The sequence below is a fragment of the Danio rerio genome, chromosome 11 (assembly GCF_052040795.2).
Source record: "Danio rerio strain M-AB ecotype USA chromosome 11, GRCz13ab, whole genome shotgun sequence".
In the NCBI taxonomy this organism is placed as follows: Eukaryota; Metazoa; Chordata; class Actinopteri; order Cypriniformes; family Danionidae; genus Danio; species Danio rerio.
In genome coordinates this window covers 38703512-38721711 of record NC_141031.1, presented here as the reverse complement: position 1 = coordinate 38721711, position 18200 = coordinate 38703512, and the positions used below count along the sequence as shown (strand labels likewise).

At 34.7% G+C, this 18200-nt stretch overlaps 1 protein-coding gene across 50 annotated transcripts in view; it reads left to right on the top strand.

Moving 5' to 3' along the window:
• itpr1b (inositol 1,4,5-trisphosphate receptor, type 1b) overlaps window positions 1-18200 on the top strand; it is a 246205-nt gene that overhangs the window by 195730 nt on the left and 32275 nt on the right. For all 50 annotated transcript variants that reach the window (XR_015502790.1, XR_015502791.1, XR_015502786.1 and 47 more), the window contains 4 exons: window positions 11515-11690; window positions 14695-14859; window positions 15462-15651; window positions 17150-17236. Coding sequence is in view for 44 of the 50 variants with exons in the window: in XM_087274003.1 (XP_087130129.1) it covers window positions 11515-11690; window positions 14695-14859; window positions 15462-15651; window positions 17150-17236 (618 nt within the window). In the remaining 6 variants the exon portion in view is untranslated. The remainder of the gene's footprint in view (window positions 1-11514; window positions 11691-14694; window positions 14860-15461; window positions 15652-17149; window positions 17237-18200) is intronic.

Below are 18200 nucleotides of genomic sequence, written 5' to 3'. Positions count from 1 at the left end.
TTCTGGTTTGTAGTACTCTGTAAACATCACATTGCAAATATTCTCAACGGCAGAAATGCTTCCGGACTTACTAGAAATTTAACCACGACTTTGATCACACTTTAAACTCATTAGAGCAGCGATTGCTGTTTTTATAGAGGTAATTGAGTTCAGCCAGCAACAGATGCTGGAACTTGACACTTCGCTGGCCTACTTTCAGCACACAGTCCCTGAAAGACATAATTTGGCCTACATAACAGAGCTCCAATAAAAAATGCTGCCGGCCTCACTGCCGTCATAACACATCTTATATAATTCATTCATTCCAAGTGATATGATCCCTTCCACCCATTTCCATTTCCGTAACATACAATACACTCACCTATTTCTTCAGTTTTAACATTTAAGCCATGTTTAATGGATGTGACTGTATGCCTTACATAAAAATATATAGTGAATGATTTATTTTGATATAGAAATGTTAAATAATAAATATGAATCTCATATATTTCCTACATATACTACTAAATTATACTTTATGTAGTATTTTCTGTGTGTGTTTGTGGGGGGTGTGGGTGTTTAATATAAATACATGTAATTAAGCTTATTTACATCTCTAATTTTTTTGTTTGTTTACTTAACTATTAATGCATTTCTTAAAAAAAAGTTTAATATTAATCATTACATTTTATGACAATGCAATTAATATAAAAAATCATCAAGATTAATTTACTTGTTTGCTTAAGTAAACTGTGGATGCATTATCTAACTTCAGACACCTGTAAAAGCATTTCTGACCTATATGCGTGTGTGTGTGTTCTTTTCGGGGTGTTCATGTAAATTATTGATGCACATAACTGTTGTGCCTAACCTAGTTATTGATCTTGTCCTCTTATCGGCGATCATTGGCGTAACCTGTCACCTGAGTCCAGCACTCACACGCACACGCTTTCTCTAATCTCATAAGCTTCAGTCAAGACTGTGTGTTTATCTCCTCCCTGCTCTTTCTGATCAGAAGTGTGTGTTTGTATACATGTCAGAGGAATACGACACCTCTGTGTGTTTGAGATTTGACCCTGAAAACAGAGACCCAGATAAAGACAAAGCTCCAGCAGTTACTTCACTCTTACATCACTGCTTAAAGGTATAGTTCACCCAAAAATGACCATCAGCTGTTCATTTACTAATGCCATTCAAGCACCAAACATTTATGAAGAAAAAACTGTGTGACTAAATTAACAATTGTCATTTCTTTTTTTTTTTTTTTTACATTTTTAAGTGAAATGAACAAGGGCTGCACAATATTGGAACAACTGATATTGCGATATTTTATTTTTCTGCGATATACATTGCGATATTTAAACAGTTTTGGCAGATGACTTGTAAAATCTCTATTCGGAGTGAAAGCATTAACTTAGATTGATTGGAATAATAGAGGAGTGAATCAAATAAAGCGTAAATAAATAAAGTAAAGCAAAGATAAAAGTAAAATAAGTAGTCAAATATTCAGGTTCAGTAATACGATACAATATTATCATGATATTTTGCCCCCGAAAATCATAGAATGTGATATATCGCAAGAAAACTTTTCACAATATATCATGATATTTGTAAATGAACTGGGAAAACGTATCATAAAGCTAGAAAATGTATTACTTTTATCAACAGCAGATATATTTTGATATGTGTTCGATCCGCCATTATGAGAAGCACCACCTTATGTACTTCTGCCTAAGTAATAAACAGTAGCAGTGCAAGGCTGATGAACTAATCCAGATTGTTTGTACCTTTAAATAAATATCAATACTTAGCTACATTGATGAAGTATCTCAGATGGAATTATCACAGTAAATCAGCATATTGATAATTTGTTCCAATTATCTAGGGTGTCAAAATTAATTGTTTCTTCAGTGCAACGTGATGCAGACGCAGACAATTCAGTATTGGTTCAGTAATAATCATAAGCGGTTATTATATACTGATGCCATTTATCTCATATGCGCTATCTCGCTGTAGCTTACTATGGCGAGGGTGGCGAACGCGAGTATTTAAAGTGCTCCAACTTCTTAAAAACGCTGAAACTGTGCATAATTTCACTGCATGTGTGTTTGCTGGACAGTCTTTCAATGACACTTACAGCAGAAGCCCCTATTTCACTGCGATTGAGAGAATGAAAGTAAACTCCATTTCTCTCTCTCTCTCTCACTGTGGCCCATTTGACCTGCTGCCATGACTTTTCCTCTCCTCTCGGCTGTTACAGCGATACTATGAGTTTTTTCCACTGTCTCTCTCATGCATCAGCTGTGATCGCCGCTGCCGTATATCAGTGTCACTCTTCTGTGAAGAGCGCCAGCGCGTTAAAACCAATCGCAGCCCTTTCTGTAAGGGTGTAAGAAAGAACTTGCTAGACGAGGCTCAGAAAGAGAGCGGGAAATTTATATTTGTTTATTTGCTATAAATGCTCGTGTTGTTTAAAGGTACAGTTTGTATATCTGACTGTTTGTATTAAAGGACAAAATTGTATTACAAATAGTAAATAAATATATACTTGTCAATTTTAATTTAGGAATTGCTGCTGTGAAGAAAGTATAAAAGTGTGTATGGAAAGCATCGTCAATGCACTGTGATGCACCGAGATATCGAATTGAACAAAATCGATGGCATGATAATCGTAACCGAACCAAACCGTGAGACCAGTGTAGGTTCACACCTCTAGAATTATCACAATAAGTCAGCATATCGATCCCATGCCTAATATTGAATAATCATGTGTAATGTAAAATAACATTATACATTCTTCATTGCTGATGAAGTATAAAAATCCCAACTCACCACTGCAGATGCTGCGAATGCACACATTGCAATATCGATGATGAAACAATATATTGTGCAGCCCTAAAGTGAACCTTAATCATGGTAATAAAGAGGTAGTTCACCAAAAATTAACATTTACTCTATATTTTTTCTCCATTTAGTGCTTTCAGACCTTTATGAGTTTCTATTTTATATTGACAATACTTTTTGCGTTTTTAAAACAAAAATCTTGAGGGTGGCTAATGAATGTCCCTGTGAACAATGCAACAGTCAACTGTTTTACATGAGAACGAGGAAACAATAGTGTTTGAGTTAGTGTTTTTGCCCAGGTAAACACATTTTAAGGGCATTTTAATACCTGTTTTTTTAAGCACAATCTGCTTGTGTTACCCCTTGTGTTATGATCCTACCTTCAGATGTAAGTGATAATATTTATTAGGCTTCCTTTGTTTCTCTTTCATGTTGTGCCTGCCCAGTCATTGTGACTGGCATAAGCGGCACATTGTGACTGGCATAAACTCTGCATTGTTCAGCTCGGCATCAGGCTCCGAAGGGACTTTTGTTTTGGGCCGTTCAGTTTTCTCCAAATGCACACGAGCAAGCGTTTGGGTCTTCAATTGAAAAACTCTTGTGCTCTCAAAGCAAAGGGAGCCAGAAATGTCTAAAGCAATATATGTCACGGTTTAAAATACAAACAAATAAAAGCTGAAGGAGGAAATGTCAAAGGTGAATTTTAAACACTGTACATGCTGTAAACATGGTTATAAAACAATCAGCAGCGGTCAAATGTTTATTATAGGCTGGATGTTTGATATTTAACAGATTTATACAAGTAGATCAGTTCAAGTTTTTCTGCATCATGACTGTTGTGTTTTTCCACTGTTTCATGTGCACAAGTCAAGGCCATGACACTCAAGAGAAACATGTTTTCCTCCCCATTATATTCTTTTAACTTTTTTATGATATTGCATTTTAATAATATTGTAAATATAAATAATATTATATATTATGGGCAACACGCAGTGAGTAGCACAATCGCATCACAGCAAGAAAGTCACTGGTTTGAGCCCCAGCTGGGTCTGTTGGCATTTCTGTGTGGAGTTTGCATGTTTTCCCCATGTTCCTCCAGGTGCTCCGGTTTCCCCACTAGTCCAAAAACTAAGGTAAAGGTGAATTGGATAAGCTAAAAATTGTCCGTAGTGTATGTGTGTGGTAATGAGTGAGTGTGGATGTTTCCCAGTGATGGGTTGCAGCTGGAAGGGCATCCACTGTGTAAAACATAAGATGGATACATGAGCGATTCATTCTGCTGTGGCGACCCCTGATAAATTAAGGGACTAAGCTGAAAAGAAATAAATTTATATATATATATATATATATATATATATATATATATATATATATGCGCTTCTATTTTAATAATTAATTTCTAATAACTGATTTATTTTGTCTTTGCTGTGATGACAATAAATAATATTTTACTAGATATTTTTCAAGATGCTTCTGTACAGCTTAATGTGGCATTTAAAGGCTTAACTAGGTTAATTAGGTTAACTAGGCAGGTTAGGGTAATTACATAGGCAAGTTATTATATATCGATGGTTTGTTCAGTAGACGATCAGAAAGAAAATATAGCTTAAAGTCTCTAATAATTTTATTTATTTATTTTTATAAAAAACTGCTTTCATTCTAGTCGAAATAAAACAAGTAAAACTTAAGTAAAACTTAAAAGAAAAAATATAATCAGACTTACTATGAAAATGTCCTTGCTCTGTAAAGCATTATTTTGGAAATATTTGTTAAAAATTCTAAGGGGGGATAATAATTCTGACTTCAACTGTATGTCTTAGTTATTATAGTTATACTTTATACTTAGTTATAGTTATACTTAGTTATATCATAACTAGTTTTGTGTATTTACTTTATCAAAATTGTTTACATAAATTGCAATCAATATTATTAATGATACATAATATGGTATCATTTTATAAGAAAAAAATAATAGTAATATTTAAAATATTGGATAAAGATTGTCAAATTATATAATATTTACTTATAACATTTATATTATAATATATAACATACAAATGTATATAATAATTATTGTTATTATTTTACATCGTTTTTATTGTTAAATTATTTATATAAATTGCAATCAATATTATTTATTATATAATATATAATATTTACTATGCATTTTTATTTCAATGTTTTTATAATAAAATCATTCATTTATTTTTATTTCAGCTTATTGCCTTTATTAATCAGGGGTGGCCACAGCAGAATTAACCGTCAACTTATCCAGCATATGTTTAACACAGCAGATGCCCTAACAGCTTCAACCCCTTACTGGGAAACACCCATACACATAAGACCAATTTAGCTTAGCCAGTTCACCTATAGCGCATGCCTTTGGACTTTGGGGTAGCACCTGAAGGAAACCCACGCCAACACAGGGAGAACATGCAAACTACACACAGAAATGCCATAGTATAAATTATATATAAATTAAATTAAATATATAACAAGATATAAATAATTTAATTAAATGAAACAAACTGTATAATTTTATATTAGATTTGACATGTTTATGATTAATCATTAAAAACCATATATTTAGATCATTTTTATGGCAGACTATTAATACCATAGACTCGCCACATGAGCTTGAGGTAGTTTTACCTCTTAAATATAACTTGCAATATGAGAACAATTCAGAATTTATAATCTATTTGCTATTCATGCTGTCTAGCTACAGTAATCACCCCTATTACATTAATGTTGTTTGACAGTATTGCCATTTTCATTGAGGCCCTTTCAGAGTCACTGGTGTCTTTATAAGCACATTTAATAGCAATCATCAGGTCTAGAGAGGATTATTCCAGCTCTTCTGCAGAGTTCAGTACAGTATGTGTAAGGGTCAAGAGAGAGGCCCTGCAGGATTCCTGTGTTTGCTTCCCTCCGCCATTCACACACTTCAAAAGTAGGTCAGTGTGTGTGTAACCTCAATGTGCAGGAGATCAGGAGCTTTACAGTCAAAGAGCTGCATAAAACCCCTTCCCTGTCCAGTGTGGAGATGGAACAGTTACTGTACATTACACAACTATTTCTGTGCAGCCTGAGAGACTGATGTTCTTTTGGAGTACTGTAATAAACCTCATATTGTTTATGTAATGCTTTATTCGCTTTTGACCTCATTTTCATGACTTTGAGACTTGGTGTGGTTTGTTTATTTAGTTAGTTAATTGTTTTTTGAGATTTAAAAAAATATTTAGTAGTTTTATTTATTATTGGTTGCACTGTATTTTATTTAGTTTTTAATTTTTAATTGCAGTTTTTACTTTTAATTCCAGTTGTGTTCACAATATTGAGCTCGCTCGCTCGTTTTTCTTTCATCCGTTTATCCGCTAGCTCACTTGTTTACTCATTCGTTTATTCATTATTTTTTTAATTTAATTTAATAAAAAAAAATTCAGATCATCATTTTTTTATTTTATTATGTTCAGAATATTGAGCTCGCTCGCTCACTCACTTGTTTGTTTGTTCGTTCTTTCGTTTGCTTGTTTATGTTTTGTTTTTGTTTTTTTAATTAATATTTAAAGTTTTATTTATTTTTTAATTTTATTTAATTCGTTGTTTTTGTTCGCTCGTTCGTTCATTCGTTTGTTCGTTCATTTGTTTCTTTTTCTTTTTATTTATTTTATTTTTATGTTTTGAGATCATCAGTTGTTATTTTATTTTATTGTGTTCAGAATATTGAGCTCACTTGCTTGTTTGTTCGTTCGTTTCTTCGTTCGTTCCTTTGCTCACTCATTTATTCGTTATTTTTTTATTTAATTTTATTTATTTTTTAGATCATAATTTTTTTATTTTGTTTTATTGTGTTCAGCTCGCTCGCTTGCTCACTCATTCGTTCGTTCGTTTTTTTGTTTGTTTGTTTTTTTTTCATTTTATTTTTAAATTCATTTTTAATTAAGTATTTAAATAATTTTATTTTATTACATTTTTAATTAGTTTAATTCATATTTTTAATTACATATTTTAATTTTTTTATTTGTTTGTTCACTCATTTACTTGCATTCTTGCTTGTTCGTTCATTGGTTAACTTTTTAAATTTTATTTAATTAAATCTTTTTTTAGATCATCAGTTTTTAATTTTATCATTTTATTTCATTTTGTTTTACTGTTTTACATCTCAATCTGACCCAATTAAAGCCAGATCATCAGATTCTCCAAACTTTATCTTGTGCTTCATTCAAAGACAATGATCAAGAATGTTGCATGATCAATGCATTAAATCATCAACTAACAAAAAATTCAATCTTATCTCGCCTTAATTTGTTATTTTCAGCTTTATATTCAATTTTTTAGTCCTTGCATGTCAGTGTTTAGGTTTGTATCAATGAGCAGAACAGACTCTTTGACGTGGGTTTGTAGAATGGCTCTGAACCGGATTGTGCAGATTTCCAGCTCGTCGATCCAAACCGCAGCTCGTCTCTCAGCCGTGAGTCCGTCCTCATACATCTTTCAGCCGTGGTATTTTTAGCTCGCCGGGTTATGTAACAAGCACCTGTCATGTGGTCGACTCGCAGGCGGGAGAGAGAGAGAACCATCCTGCAAATCCAACTGACCTCATTTTTCTTCTCTGCACACACACACACATACACACACATGCTTAGCAATCCTACTTATGCATATATACACATAAAGACCTTGCTGTACAGTAAGTTTGAATGACACACACCTTGATTAGGACTTAAATGAGGATTAAAAAGGTGGTTGATGGAAAATCTTGATCAAACCTGAGCGTATATTCAAATATGTCACTCTGTCTTTGTTATGTAACTTTTTTTTTTCCAAAGCATTTTCCCTTGAGGGCTTGAATGTGCCACAACATGTTTAACAGGTGAAACTGCAAATACTTTAGGGAATCCAGTTTAGATCTTTTGTACAGAAGCAAAGTTTCACATCGTGGGTAATGTTGTTAAATGTAATCTTAGCATATCATCTGCATTTGCAGCTAAAAATGAAAGTGCTGTGTTTTTTTTCTCCCTTTACCCTCATGACTCTTCTGTGAAATACAATTTTCATTAATATACAGAAATATGTATTTTTAAATGGACTTGGCTTGCAAAATAACCCTATAATAGGGTATATGCATAGCTAGTGTTTCTTCTCAAGCTGATAAACTTCTGGTGAATTGTTAATGTGCCCTTATAAATTTCATACGGCTCCTTTTGCAGAATTGATGTGGTAATGTTATTAAAATACAATCAGTTAAATAGACTTCAGTGTTCATTTAGTTGTTCAAGAGTAAAACGAGATGATACGCTGTTTACACGCATGCACCCGTCAGGATCAGCAGGCTAGCAAAGAAACTCCATTGAAAATACTGAGGTAAAATAAATGGTCGTATTTTAAAGACATGACATGGAAAAATGTCATTAAATGCAGTGCTTCTTATACATTCTGAGACCCACTTTATGTTGTATACCAATCAGGCAGTAAAGATACTTGATGTTTAAAAGAAAACAGACCTTAAACGCATTGATTTTGTAACTGCATACAGTGCACCAGAAGCACTTGACCCAAGTTACCGACAAATTAAAAGTCCTTCCGCATACTTCTGCATATGCCCTATTGTGTGCATTATCTTAACATTTAATTCCAGTTTACAAAAAAATTTGCCCAAATATTGTTCAAACGAGTTTGACTAACTGACTTCTGTGGAAAACACAAGATTTTTTTTGATAGTGTTCATGCTGCATGTTTTTCGATAGCAAGGCAAGTTTATTTATATAGCACAATTCATACACAATGGTAATCCAAAGTGCTTTATGTAATCAAGAATAAAAGCAAGAAAATAAAAATGATTCAAAATAATTAAAAACTAATTAAAATGTGTTAAAACAGGGTTTAAAGGAAAAGAAAGACATACATACATATGTTATTTTATTATTAAGGCAAAGTTTACACTGCATGACTATCTACAGTGGAATTCAGACTAGACTAGAATATCGCAAAAGATGTGCAAATAAAGCAACCTTTTCATCCAATGAGTCAAAGAGAACAAAATCATCACTTCCTGAATAACTGGCACTAAATATCAAAAGTAAAAACTGAATTTGCTGTGGTAGGAGAAGCTGCGTGAATCTTTTCTTTATTTAATTAGGCTACTTGCGCCTCTGAAGTCATTGTGAACACGCAATGAACACGTGATGGCATTTGAAGGGTTGAGACACAGAGCACAGACGCTCTTGACTATTCTGGAAGTATTTATTAATTAAATAACACTACCACTGTAATGGTTAAGGCATTTTAGAATGATCGAACCAACATTTCAGATATTTTACAGTGTGCTCAGCCTGCTGGTTTTTCCATTCACACCCTTTTTTTTTATCATCACATGATCTCTTATAACAAAACCGCATGACTTTTTTTAATGCGTATACTGGAATATGTTCTGTGAAGTGTTTCCATTGTAGTTCATGCTAATTTTTTTATACCATAAAAGGTTTATCCTACTCAGTTACGTGCATGTGTTTTTTATGTGCAATTTTAAAATGTATGCACATGTTGGCATTTCCATCAACCGTTTTTTTATGTGCATATCCAAAAGGCCCAAAAATAGGTGGATGGAAGATAGCTAATGACTGTCTGTCTTATAAACACACACAAGAAGTGATAAGATCATTTAAGTTCACGTGAAAGATTGCAAATGATAGCCTGCAAGACATTTTTTAAATAATCTGCCATTCATAATGTCTGTGGGATGAATGCTGATTTACAGCAAAAAAAAAAAAAAAAGATTATAGAGGAGGAAGTGTTTGTTGATATTCAGGGAACAAACAATGTGCGTTGTGCAAAAAGAAATAAAATAATTGGAGGTCAATAAATAGGTTTGCGATGTGCTGAGGCTGATCAAACAAATGTTCCTTAGTTTCTGTTTAATGTTATTGTAAGGCTTATTTATTCTGAGATTGTGTTCTGTAACTCTTCTCTAAACTCTCAGCTGAACCGTGTCCTGCTCTCTCATTGGCTGTTAGTCTTCGCTGATGTTTTTTTTTAGTCATAACTCATTTCAAACAGCTTGAAATTGAATTCACTTTGGTGATTCTCTCTGATCGAGTTGATAATTCATGCTGTGTGATTGTCGCTTGCTTGACCGAGCATCAATTTGCTCTAGATTTCAGGCTTTTGTCTGAGATTTCACAAAACATTTTTTTAAAAATCAGGGCTAGAGTTGTGCAGTGTAAATGTAAATTTTTGGATTTTGTTGTTGTTTTTATCAAATTTAACAAATACTATTTTAATCTTATTTAAAGTTTTTGGTTCTTGTTTTTGTTTTTAATTGTTTTGTTTCTCATTTTAATTATTATTATTATCATTTTTTTCTGTCTGATTTGCCTCAGATTTTAGGCTTTTGTCTGTGATTTCACAAAACCTTTTGGCATGCAAAAATCACGGCTAAAATTGTGCATCGTGAATGTAAAATTAAGTTTGAATTCTTATTTTAATCAAATTTATCAAATACTATTTTAATGTTGTTTCAGGTTTTTTGTCATATTTTCTTTTTTTTAATTATTTTTCCTTTTGTTTTGTTTCGTGTTTCTTATTTTCATTAGTTTTTGAAGTCAGATTGCCTCAGATTTCAGGCTTTTGTCTATGATTTGACAACCTTTCGGTGAGCAAAAATCAGAGCTAAAATTGTGCAGCGTGAAAGTAAAATTAAGTTTGAATTCTTATTGTAATCAAAATTATTAAATACTATTGTAATGTTGTTTCAGGTTTTTAGTCCTTTATTTTTTTTTGTAGTTTTGTTTTGTGTTTTAATGAGAATTTTTTTGAGTCCACGTTGCCTCAGATTTCAGGCTTTTGTCTGTGATTTCACAAAACCTCTCAGCAAGTGAAATTCAGGGCTAACATTGTGCAGCGGAAAAATAAAATTCAATTTGAATTATTTTTTTAATAAAACTAATCAAATTCTAATTGAATATTATTTAAGGTTTTAATCCTATTTTTCTGTTTTGTTTTGTGATGCATTTATCATTTAATAAGTTTTTTTTAAGTCAAATTTGCCTCAGATTTCAGTTTTTTGTCTGTGATTTCACAAAACCTTTTCATTGAGCAAAAATCAAGGCTAAATTTTTACAGCATAAAAGTAAATTAAGTTTGAATTCTTATTTTAATCAAATTTATCTAATAATAATTTAATCTTATTTAAGTTTTTTAGTCCTTTAAAATTTTGTGTGCGTGTGTGCGTGCGCGTGTGTGTGTGTGTGCGTGTGCGTGTGCGTGTGCGTGTGTGTGTGTGCGTGTGCGTGTGCGTGTGCGTGTGTGTGTGTGTGTGTGTGTGCGCGTGCAAGTAGTATACAGTGAAAGTGAATGAGTGAAGCTCCAAAAAGTACCTAAACAGTACAAAACTGTATAAAGCCCTAAATTAAAGCATATTCACTTCTTCTTTCATATTCCATGGAAGACAGAAATCAAGACTGAGTAAATGTATTTCATTTCCATTATCAAATTGAGAGACTTTTGCGCAGCCCTGAAAATGACCCAGTTCCCCGAAACACTTGTGATTGATCAGGATCTCAAAGATAGCAGAACACAGGCCGCTGACGCTGTAAACCATGGCAGATGGCATGATAACATGTCATGGCTGTGGTATTTTTATCCTCCAGCTTGACTGATGGCAGTGAAATGTGTTTATTTTCTCCTTAGGCACTCTGGAGCCGCATCTCTCCGCTCTCCTCTGGGCTGCGATGCTGGTTTCTCTGGCTATAGTGATTGTACTGCCTCAGCCGCACGGCATTCGGGCCCTCATCGCTTCCACCATCTTACGCCTCATCTTTTCGGTCGGCCTGGAGCCCACCCTCTTCCTACTTGGGGCTTTTAATGTGAGTGTCCCCATGGCAGTGTTTTACACCCTGGTGCGGCGTGCGTCACTTGGGGATTCCATACGACTTTCACAGAGCAGTGTTAAAATGGACTTGGCTCACATAGTCACGTCACTCTCCCTTAAAAGTGTACATACAAACCACTGTCCATTGATTGTCAGTCTGAATTAAAATGAAAAAAGGATCATCTTTTGATCACTATCAAGAAGTTTCAAAGCCATGTGTTTGTTATGTGGAAAACTTAAAAGAGGATGTTTTGAAGAGAGTTCAAGCTGCTCTATTCTTAGGCCCAATTATTAGTTTGCTTCCATTCAAAATTTTGTATTTACTGCTACCATTCAAAAATAGTTCATCTAAAAATGAAAATGCACTCATGATTTAGTCATGATGAGTGTCTTTATTCTGTTCAGAAGATATTTTATAGAAAGCTAAAATCCTGTATCTATTCACTTCCATGAGAAAAACAAATAACATGGAAATCAATTGTTACAGGTTTGCAACATTTTTAGAAATATCTTTTTTTGTCTTTAGCAGAAGAAAACTATTCCTTAAACCTATAAACTATCACTTTAAATTTGAGTTTTTTCATCAAGGATGTTGTTTGTTGGATCTAAGGCAGTGGTGCTCAACCCTGTTCCTGGAGATCGACCTTCCTAAAGAGTTCAGCTCAAACCCTGATCAAACACACCTGAATCAATTAATTAGGACCTGAACAGCACTTGATAATTACAGGCAGGTGTGTTTAATATGGGTTGCAACTGAAATCTGCAGGAAGGTCGATCTCCAGGAACAGGGTTGGTCACCCCTGATCTAAGGGGATGTTAAAGACATAAGTACTGTTAGTTCCTAATCACTTTGAATTAAAATGAATAACCACATCATCTTTTGCTCACTATCAGGTGGTTTCAAAGCCATGTCACTGTTTATTATGTAGAAGACACAAAAGGAGATGTTTCGAAGATGGTTCAAGCTGCTCTATTGTGTGGCCCTTTGTGTAGTATGTACTACTGAAGTGATTGTTCATCCAAAAATGAAAATGTAATCACTGTTTACTTACCTTTGAGTGGTTTCAAATCTTTGAGTTTTTTTATTCTGTAAAACAATAAAGAGAAAGCTGGAAGCATGTAACCATTGACTTCCAATTAAAAAAAAATAAAAAATAACATGGAAGTCAATGGTTACTTTTGGCTATAAAATATATATATAAAATATATATATAATATTATATATATATATATATATATATATATATATATATATATATATATATATATATATATATATATATATATATATATATATATATATAAAATATATTTTTTTGTGTCTTTAGCAGAAGATAGAAATGCGTAAATGTTTGAAACAAGGGTGAGTAAATGGTAAAATTAAATTTTTTATGATCAAGGATGCGTTTAAAGACATATTTTAAAAGTTTTCTATAAAAAAAGCCTTTTTAGTTTCTGCAAAAATATTCATCAGCACAACCCCAGCAGGCACAGGATGTCAAGTTGATGTCAGATTGGCATTGTACCCCAGCGTTGTGGGGAGGCTGCATTTTGTTTGGAAATGAAAATCAGGTTGACGTCAATGTACATCCAACCAAATGTCAACATCGAATGATGTTACTGCTTGATGTTGTGTGGATTTTACCACAATGACATCTATCAAATGTTGTATATTGGTTGCCATACCTGACAAATAAATGTCAGCATTTGACGTCAATATGGCCTTGGTGTAAGATGTTGGCTCGATGTTGGATTTTGGTCACTTTCCAACACAACCTAAAATCAACCAAGTATCAACATCTTTTGTGTTTTTTTTCACGTTGTGTGGACGTTACTACTATGACGTCTATTAGACGTTGGATTTAGGTTCTTACCTGATGAGTAAATGTCAGTATTTGACATCAATATGGCCTTGGTGTAAGATACTGGCTCAACATTGGATTTTGTTCAATTTCTAACATAATAATAATATCAACGCTAATGATGTTAGAGCTTGATGTGTGGACGTTACCACTATAACCTATATCAGATGTTAGATTTTGAATGCCATACCTGACAAATAGATGTCAATACTTTGACATCAATATGACCTTGGGGTAAGATGTTGGCTCATAGTTGAATTTTGATCACTTTCCAACACAACCTAAAATCAACCAAGTATCAACATCTTTTGTGGTTTTTTTCACGTTTTGTGAACGTTACCACTATAACGTATATTAGACATTGGATTTAGGTTCATACCTGATGAGTAAATGTCAGTATTTGACATCAATATGGCCTTGGTGTAAGATACTGGCTCAACATTGGATTTTGGTCACTTTCTAACATAATAATAATATCAACGCTAATGATGTTAGAGCTTGATGTGTGGACGTTACCACTATAACCTATATCAGATGTTAGATTTTGGATGCCATACCTGACAAATAGATGTCAATACTTTGACATGAATATGACCTTGGTGTAAGATGTTGGCTCATAGTTGAATTTTGATCACTTTCCAACACAACCTAAAATCAACCAAATATCAACATCAAAATAACGTCTTTAGACGCTGGCTAGACATTGAATGTTGGTCACCTGATGTCAGGACCTAAATCTAACTTTTAGTAATATTCTATGATGTTGTGTGCCTGCTGGGACAGTTTTTTAACTAATCTAATGCCTCCTTGCTGAAGGAATGATTTAAGTTTCCAAAATAAAAGAGATTGTATTTTTTCCTGCAAAACTCAAAATGAGCTTACATCTTTTTATTATATGCAAAACATTTGAAGTTTATTTTTTTCTTTTGCTTTAGAAAAATCAGCAGAAAGCTTATGTTCAAATAATGACATCTCATTAACTTTATGGAAACATCTTATAACTGTCACATTAAAAAACACTTCAATCTCAGGTTGCATTCAATTGTAGGCTACTAAAATAACTGTTCTCATTGTTGCTTATCATTACACAAGAGAGAGAGCTAAAAATCTGTGGTCAAACTTTGCTGTTGTTTTCAGGTGGGCAATAAAGTGATCTTCCTAATGAGTTTTGTGGGCAATCGGGGCACGTTCACGAGAGGATACAAGGCCATGATCATGGACGTGGAGTTCCTGTATCATCTGCTGTACCTCATCATATGCAGCCTTGGGGTCTTCGTTCACGTCTTCTTCTATAGTTTACTTGTGAGTACAAACACAAGCGCTCATTCACTCCAGCTCATCTTTCACACATCGACCTCTGACCTCTCACACTTTCACTGACACTGTTTCCCAGTTCTGGGTTGGGGCTGGAAGGGCATCCGCTGCGTAAAACATATGCCGGATTAGTTGCTGATTCATTCCTCTGTGGTGACCCCTGATAAATAAGACACTAAGCCAAAGGAGAGTGAATGAATGAACTATTCTGTTTAGAAATCTTCTTACTATTAAACAAAACTATACTGGGGGGCTAATAATTTTGAACGGCTAATAATTCTGACTTCAACTGTATTTTTAGAATGGGCGTCTCTTCTAACACACACACACACACACACACACACATACACACAAACACACACACACACACACACACACACGCGCTTTCATTCACCCCATCCCAGCTTTAACATGTGGACTTCTCTTCTAACTCTGACCTCTGACCTCTCGCACTTTCACCGACACTGTATACACACACACACACACACACACACACACACACAATCTCATCTTTCTCTGTCTGTCTGTGTGTGTGTGTGTGTGTGTGTGTGTGTGTGTGTGTGTGTGTGTGTGTGTGTGTGTATGTCTAGCTCTTCGACCTGATCTACCGGGAGGAGACGCTGTTGAACGTCATCAAAAGCGTGACCAGGAACGGGCGCTCCATCGTGCTGACCGCTGTTCTGGCTCTCATCCTGGTCTACCTCTTCTCCATCGTCGGATACATCATCTTTAAGGATGACTTTATCCTGACTGTGGACAGGATATCCAATAAGACTCTCGGTGAGAATAGCAGATGTGTTTAAAAATGAAACTTTGAAGACATGTATATGGGGATTTTTATTATTTCATGCAACATGTCAGATCACAAACATCTTTTAGGTTGTTTAATGAATCATGCATAATCGTGAGTAATGCTCACCCTCAAATCACAAGACAGAAAGAAGAAATATTATGTTGAAGTGAAATCTGACCTGTTTTTAGCAGCAATAATTGATTTTTTGGGTTGAATTGTGGCATTATTCTCCTGGAAATTGGGGTAATTTGTCTCTGAAACTCCAAGAATCTAAATCTAATGCATGTAATAAAGCCCTCAAAATCATTATAGACCCCGAGCCTTTGCTAGCACTCTTTGGAGTATCTCTTAGACCTGATTTGACAGTCAATGACAGCAAGGTTCTTGCCTTTATCACAAATTTAGGCAGACATGCCATACTTCTAAAGTGAAAACACACTCGTTCCCCAACACTTGACAAGTGAATACAGGACTTTTTTTTTAACAAAATCAGTCTTTAAAAAAAGCTGAGATGCTCACTCTCTGGCTCACTAGATTTCTTTTTTTAGACTTGGGATTTCTTTTTTGACTATATCAAAAGCCTGCCTTTTACACCTGGTACTGTATTTATTTACTGTATTTACCATGCGGTAGCAAATTCCATTAAAATGTCCTGAATGAAAATATGCTGAATGAAAGTGAACTGCTAAACTGCAGTTAAAGTCTAAAGATTAAAAATGAAACACCCGAAATTGCATCAAACTCTAGAGGTAACACAGGATAGCCTGGTGATGCGACATTAATTGTTTTATACCAAAACTTTCTTTCTAAAAGTGCGTCGTTGGTCTTCTTTCTTTGCACGTAAAACACACGCAGGGCCAGGGCAAGCTGAACTGGCGCTCTAGGCAAACGGCGATCACGCCGGCCTCAGCCCGAAAGTGGTAAAGAAAGTGACCTTTTTGCGGATGAAAGCGAGGACTGTGAAGGAGAGGGTCGGTGTAGCAGATAAAAGTGAAGACCTGGGGATTTGCTCACTATTCTGCAGCCCAAGGCACCCACCTAGGTTGCTTCTATGCATGCACCGTCCCTAAACACACGTCAGCCACAACAGGAAATAAAAAAAACTGCAACTGCGTAACTTCCGTAATTTTTTTAACGCGTTAAATATTTAAAATTAATCACGTGCGTCACACACACATATATATTTTAAATATTTAACGTGTTAAAAAATTTACGGAAAAAAGAAAAAAAAAAATGTATATATATATATATTTTTTATTTTTAAATGAGGTGAAACGCTATGAGTGTTTCCCATTGATGGGTTGCAGCTGGAACGGCATCCACTGTGTAATATGTTGCCAGTTCATTCCACTGTGGTGACCCCTGAATAATAAAGGGACTAAGCCTAAACGAAAATGAATGAATGAATGAATTCTTACACAACCACTTGTCACCCTAAAATAATAACAATGATAACAAGTCTCTTACATTTTTTCCACTATCCAGAGCAATCGGCCAGTAAGATGGGAGAGTTCCTGGCTGGAGCAGTGTGTCGAAAAGAGGAGAATTGTTCCACTGAGACCATGATGGACGGTACCAAACACAGCATCCCTAAACACACTCTCATGCACACTCATGCATGCACACACACTTCCACACATGCACACACACACACACCCCTCGAAAGCAGACACACTCACACCCTTACACACACACACCTATACACACAGGTAAACACACATGCACACACAGGCTCACACTCTTACACTTACACCCATACACACAGACACACAAGCATACACACCCATACACACTCACACCCTTACACACGCTCTTGCAATTAAATCTGAGCGGTAGTGCTGGTCATGAGATGTGTAAAGGAGAGACTCTGTGGGTTATTTGGGTGATGTTTGGGGTCAGAGGTTAATGACAGTCAGGCTCTAAATGTTCAGGAGGTTCTTGCTGGTTTTGGGGTCAGAGGTCAGAGCACTTTAATTGGGATTTGTGAGCTGTTCTTTGAGAATGTGCAAATTTAAGATGTAAGAGCACCTAATTTGATCAGTGGAGCTGATCGGCTGACCTGAACCCGCTGAACCGGCTCTGCATGTGTCGCACGAACTTTAGCACATCAACAGACATTCTGAAAACAGCCCATCACACACTTACTACCACATTGCTAACTGCGTATTTAAAATGAGCTGAAAAAACATCAAGTCAACTTATTGATTTGCATCGGGACAACATGAAGTGATTGTGTGGAACCTATTATTCTTATAGTGTATGGTTACTTTGGGGTCTTTTTTTAAAAGATTGACTACTATGGAAAGTTTTGAGACAGGATCTTTCAAATGTTTTTTTTTAACCCTTGCACATTGAGGCTATAATTATAAAGTATGTAAATAATAGAAACAAATGAATTAATTAACAATGATTGTTATAAGTTCATTAGTCAAAGTGAAATGCTCTATAAAAGAATAGAACGAACGAATAAATGAATGAATGAATGAATGAGAAAAAAGAATGAATGTATTACTGACTGAGTGATTTAATGAATGAA